Raw genomic sequence first — 6,000 nt, forward strand, 5'->3', positions numbered from 1 at the left:
CCACAAACGCAAGACAAAGTGTATTCACAATAGCTTAACTTGAACTCTTTGTGCTAACAAGTGCTAAAACACCATTGTTAACCTTAAATTAGTTTCACCTTTGTCAAAAAAAGATGTTTACTTACAGGGTTGATCATTTGTGTAAACCTTTTGAAAAGAATACCTTTTCATTTGAATGAAGGATTTATTGTTTCTTGAAGGTAAAGATATTTATAACAAGAGGGCCAAGATGGCCCTAGTTCGCTCACCTGAGAGGAGTCGGTTCATTCAATCTTTACCAAATGTCAAACTTGACCTAGATATTGTCCAGACAAACATCCTGGTCAAGTTTCATCATCGTTTCATCTGCGAGTCATGATCAATGTACCTATGAAGTTTCATGATCCTAGGCGTAAGCATTCTTGAGTTATCATCCGGAAACCATTTTACTATTTCAGGTCACCGTGACCTTGACCTTTGACCTAGTAACCTGAAAATCAATAAAAGTCATCTGCGAGTCATGATCATTGTACCTATGAAGTTTCATGATCCTAGGCATAAGCGTTCTTGAGTTATCATCCAGAAACTATCTAACTATTTCAGGTCACCGTGACCTTGACCTTTGACCTAGTGACCTGAAAATCAATAGGGGTCATCTTAGAGTCATGATCAATGTACCTATGAAAGTTCATGATCCTAGGCATAAGCGTTCTTGAGTTATCATCTGGAAACCATTTTACTATTTCGGTCACTGTGACCTTGACCTAGTGACCTGAAAATCAATAGGAGTCATCTACGAGTCATTATCAATGTACCTATGAAGTTTCATGATCCTAGGCCTTAGCGTTCTTGAGTTATCATCCGGAAACCATTTTACTATTTCGGGTCATCATGACCTTGACCTTTGACCTAGTGACCTGAAAATCAATAGGGGTCATCTATGAGTTATGATCAATGTACTTATGAAGTTTATGATCCTAGGCCTAAGCATTCTTGAGTTATCATCCGGAAACCATTTTACTATTTTGGGTCATCGTGACCTTGACCTTTAACCTAGTGACCTGTAAATCAATAGGGGTTATCTGCGAGTCATGATCAATGTATCTAAGAAGTTTCATGATCCTAGGCATAAGCGTTCTTGAGTTATCATCCGTAAACCATTTTACTGCTTTGGGTCACCGTGACGTTGACCTTTGACCTAGTGACCTAAAAATCAATAGGGGTCATCTGTGAGTCATGATCGATGTATCTATGAAGTTTCATGATCCTAGGCATAAGTGTTCTTGAGTTATCATCCGGAAACCATTTTACTATTTCGGGTCATCGTGACCTTGACCTTTGACCTAGTGACCTGAAAATCAATAGGGGTCATCTGCGAGTCATGATCAATGTACTAATGAAGTTTCAGGGGGGGGGGGGGCATAATGAGAAAACTGCCCCCCTCCCAGCAGCCATGTTATTCAACTGACCGGAACCATTTTTTCACTCAACTCTCGTATCAAGGAAACAAATGTTCTGAGCAAATTTCATGAAAATTGGGCCAAAAATGTGACTTCTACTGTGTTCACATGTTTTCACTATATACATATAGAGAAAAATGCCCCGCACACTGGCGGCAATGTTTTTCACCGATCCGGACCATTTTCAAACTCGTCCGAGATATCAATAAAACCAATGTTTTTACCAAATTTCATGATGATTGGGCAAAAATTGTCACTTCTAGAGTGTTTACAAGGTTTCTCTATAGCCAAATAGGGAAAACTGCCAATATATACATATAGAGAAAAATGCCCCGCCCACTGGCGGCCATGTTTTTTCACCGATCTCGACCATTTTCGAACTCGTCCGAGACATCAATTGAACCAATGTTTTGACCAACTTTCATGATGATTGGGCAAAAATTGTGACTTCTAGAGTGTTTACAAGGTTTTTCTATAGCCAAATAAGGAAAACAGCCCCGCCCACTGGCGGCCATGTTTTTCAACGGATCGGAACCACTTTTGAACTCAACTAAGATATCATTAAGACAAACATTTTCACAAAGTTACATGAAGATTGGACATGTAATGTGACTTCTACAGTGTTTACAAGGTTTGTCTTTTTTTTGACCTAGTGACCTAGTTTTTTACCCGGCACAACCCAGTTTCAAACTCGGCTGAGATTTCATTGGGACAAAGCTTCTGACAAAGTTTCATGAAGATGGGACAAGAAATGTGGCCTCTAGAGTGTTTACGAGCAAATGTTTACGGACGAACGGACATACCACAGACAAAGACCGATCACAAAAGCTTACCTGAGCAATAAGGTGAGCTAAAAACTTAAATGATTATCTAGAAATCTATGCCAAAATGGACATACTTTTTTTTTTTGTTTTACATGTGAAACAAACAATGAAATAAATGTTATATTTGTTTTATAATTGAGAATAACATGTTAACTGCAAACAACAGTTTTACACTCAATAGTTAAATTTCTTTAAACCCGGGTCAAGGAAAATCTTATTCAAAGTCTCACCATCCAAACCCTTGCGACGACAGCATGGACAGTTCACATAGACACACAGCTTAACCTGAGGCCCACAGCATCTGTATACACAGATCACTACCAGGAATGTGGTCAAGAATACTCCAACAGGTATACAAACTGCCATCACTATCATCATTGTGGGTGACTCTGGTCTATCTGAAATAGAGAATGTGATTATTAGCATGAGTGAACACATACATCAGGCTTAGAGTGTTGTTAAGGCCTTTAAATCCTCTTTCAATTCAAATAACATGTATTATTAGCATGAGTGAACAACTGCCTCAAGTGTATAGTGTTGTTAAGGCCTTTAAATCCTCTTTCAATTCAAATAACATGTATTATTAGCATGAGTGAACTGAACAACTGCCTCAAGTGTATAGTGTTGTTAAGGCCTTTAAATCCTCTTTCAATTGAAATAACATGTATTATTAGCATGAGTGAACAACTGCCTCAAGTGTATAGTGTTGTTAAGGCCTTTAAATCCTCTTTCAATTGAAATAACATGTATTATTAGCATGAGTGAACAACTGCCTCAAGTGTATAGTGTTGTTAAGGCCTTTAAATCCTCTTTCAATTGAAATAACATGTATTATTAGCATGAGTGAACAACTGCCTCAAGTGTATAGTGTTGTTAAGGCCTTTAAATCCTCTTTCAATTGAAATAACATGTATTATTAGCATTAGTGAACAACTGCCTCAAGTGTATAGTGTTGTTAAGGCCTTTAAATCCTCTTTCAATTGAAATAACATGTATTATTAGCATGAGTGAACAACTGCCTCAAGTGTATAGTGTTGTTAAGGCCTTTAAATCCTCTTTCAATTGAAATAACATGTATTATTAGCATGAGTGAACAACTGCCTCAAGTGTATAGTGTTGTTTAGGCCTTTAAATCCTCTTTCAATTGAAATAACATGTATTATTAGCATGAGTGAACAACTGCCTCAAGTGTATAGTGTTGTTAAGGCCTTTAAATCCTCTTTCAATTGAAATAACATGTATTATTAGCATGAGTGAACAACTGCCTCAAGTGTATAGTGTTGTTAAGGCCTTTAAATCCTCTTTCAATTGAAATAACATGTATTATTAGCATGAGTGAACAACTGCCTCAAGTGTATAGTGTTGTTAAGGCCTTTAAATCCTCTTTCACTTGAAGTAACACGTATTATTAGCATGAGTGAACAACTGCCTCAAGTGTATAGTTTTGTTAAGGCCTTTAAATCCTCTTTCAATTGACGTAACAAGACTATTGTAAGCATTATGGTCCCCTACTGGTGAAACTCAACCATTGCTATTTTTTTGTTTTTTTTTATTATTTGTTTCCATAGCAACCAAAAATGTTGACGTAGGAACAAAATGAAATGATGTGCATAATCTCCATATTGCCATCTATCCATGTTCCAAGTTTCATGAAAAAATATTTAGAACTTTTTAAAGTTATCGCAGGATCCAGAAAAGTGTGACAGACTGACTGACTGACTGACTGACTGACAGACTGACTGAATGACTGACAGACAGACAGACAGACTGACTGACTGACTGACTGACTGACTGACTGACTGACTGACTGACTGACTGACTGACTGACTGACTGACTGACTGACTGACGGATACACAGAGCGCAAACCACAAGTCCCCTCCGGTGTCACAGGTAGGGGACAATAAGCATGAGAGAACAACTTCCTCAAGTGTATAGTGTTTGTTAAGGCCTTTAAATCCTCTTTCACTTGAAGTAACAGTCATGCTATTTAAAAATCATAAATATGTTTTGTCTGTAAAAAAAATGTCGAAATAAGCAATCATCATTAATAATTTGAATGGTAACTGAAGCTGAGGATAAGGTGAAACATGTGGATCATATGGCATAAAAAAGGATTCTTTCAAATCGTTACTTCATTGTGATGACACATTATATGTTTCAATTTAAACACTCAAATCGGACCGAGAAAATATTACTCCTATATACGCCCACATCTGGGGAAGGGGCGGGAATAAAGCCCATGCCAGCAGCAATACCTTTCTTTGTTATCCACACTATCCTGTCAGTCTGGCCATGATAAAACTGGTCATTCATGATAGTACATACAAACGCTATAGTGGTATCTATTGGCTCCACTTTCTCGATGGTCAGAGTTACTCCCAGCGTCGCCTTGTCCTCGCTGTATATCAAAGATATATGATTAAAACATATGTTAAATTGGTTATTGCCAATCCATATGCTAGTGCAGTGTCTAATTCCGCCACATTCAAATAAGCATTTTAAAGACGGGGATTATTATTTACATATACGTTGTCTTAATCAATACAGTTTATTTCATTAACAACACTGAAAATGTTCGTATTGATGCATAATGTGTTCAGTATTAAAGCCTGTTTTGTCTTTTCGACCCCCTCAATTTAAATACATGCCACGGAGAAATATATGTATCACACTATAAATATGCAATTTGAGGTCCGGCATGGTGTCTAAGGCTGTAACGATTCACCCATCATTCGATTTGATTTGAATTCTATACCAAAGGTCCGATTCGATTATTTTCGATTCAATTCAAATTAAACTATTTGCTGCTTATTTTGCAAACTATTTCATGTTTGGTTTGTCCAGGGCATGAATTAATATGTTTGGTATTCGTTATTAACTTATAAAGTTATTATGTTGTACATTTAAAGTGTTTAATTTTTTACATAAAAATTTAAAAACGCAACATTATACGTAACAAATTTATTGAACAAAACATCCTTTTGAATTATTCTTAAATAACATAAAATGCACAATGTGTCAAATGTGTTTCACAGACTAAAACACACACAAAAAAATGTAAGTACATGTATATGAACTACTTCCAGTTGACTTCTTAACAGAATGCAATAGTTTAGTAAACAAACCAAATGACTGATTTCAATTTACGTCAACAAAACACGTTTTGCAAGTTGACTTTGCATCAGAACCTTCGCGAAACCCGAAATGCATACTTTTGATTTTAATTTTGATGGTGTGTCTTTCATATGGTTTAAGAATCCATTTGACCGGCTTATGTAATGCTCAGCAAGTTATTCATTCATTCATTGGATGCCATATTGGCTATTGACGTATTACAAAGAAGACGTATTACAAATAAAAATAAAGTTTAGAAGACAGATTTGGAAAGTAAGGTTTAAAATGCGGATCAATCAGGGGTCCGTCTTATCAAAGATAGTACGACAATGTAAACTTATGATTGTATTTTGTAATTTTAAAATATACGTGATTATGATTTGTATATTTCAAATATTAAGGATATTTGACAGTTTCTTTGAAAATGAATGGAAATGTTCAACAAAAGTAATTATATATGTGACGGTTACGTATTTATGGTGCTTCGAAAACTGCATCTTAAGGTGAGAATGTCGTACGATCTTTGATAAGACGGGCCCCGGGATTGCAGTGAATCTAATCAAAATTGGCCGTAATGGTATCAAAATCGAATCGGCGGTGTTGAACCGTTTTTTCGATGCAT

At 36.3% G+C, this 6,000-nt stretch overlaps 1 protein-coding gene and 1 long non-coding RNA gene across 6 annotated transcripts in view; both read right to left on the bottom strand.

Moving 5' to 3' along the window:
* Nucleotides 1-6,000, bottom strand: part of LOC127860853 (uncharacterized) — a 70,742-nt gene that overhangs the window by 41,868 nt on the left and 22,874 nt on the right. The window lies entirely within an intron of this gene.
* Nucleotides 1-6,000, bottom strand: part of LOC127860820 (uncharacterized) — a 65,205-nt gene that overhangs the window by 18,985 nt on the left and 40,220 nt on the right. For 4 of the 5 annotated variants that reach the window (XM_052399114.1, XM_052399130.1, XM_052399120.1 and 1 more), the window contains exons 6-7: nucleotides 4,520-4,662; nucleotides 2,494-2,661 (exon numbers count right to left, since the gene is read on the bottom strand). In XM_052399114.1, coding sequence (XP_052255074.1) covers nucleotides 2,494-2,661; nucleotides 4,520-4,662 — 311 coding nt within the window. The remainder of the gene's footprint in view (nucleotides 1-2,493; nucleotides 2,662-4,519; nucleotides 4,663-6,000) is intronic. The other variant, XM_052399145.1, reaches the window with a different exon arrangement.

The sequence above is a fragment of the Dreissena polymorpha genome, chromosome 1, assembly GCF_020536995.1.
Source record: "Dreissena polymorpha isolate Duluth1 chromosome 1, UMN_Dpol_1.0, whole genome shotgun sequence".
In the NCBI taxonomy this organism is placed as follows: Eukaryota; Metazoa; Mollusca; class Bivalvia; order Myida; family Dreissenidae; genus Dreissena; species Dreissena polymorpha.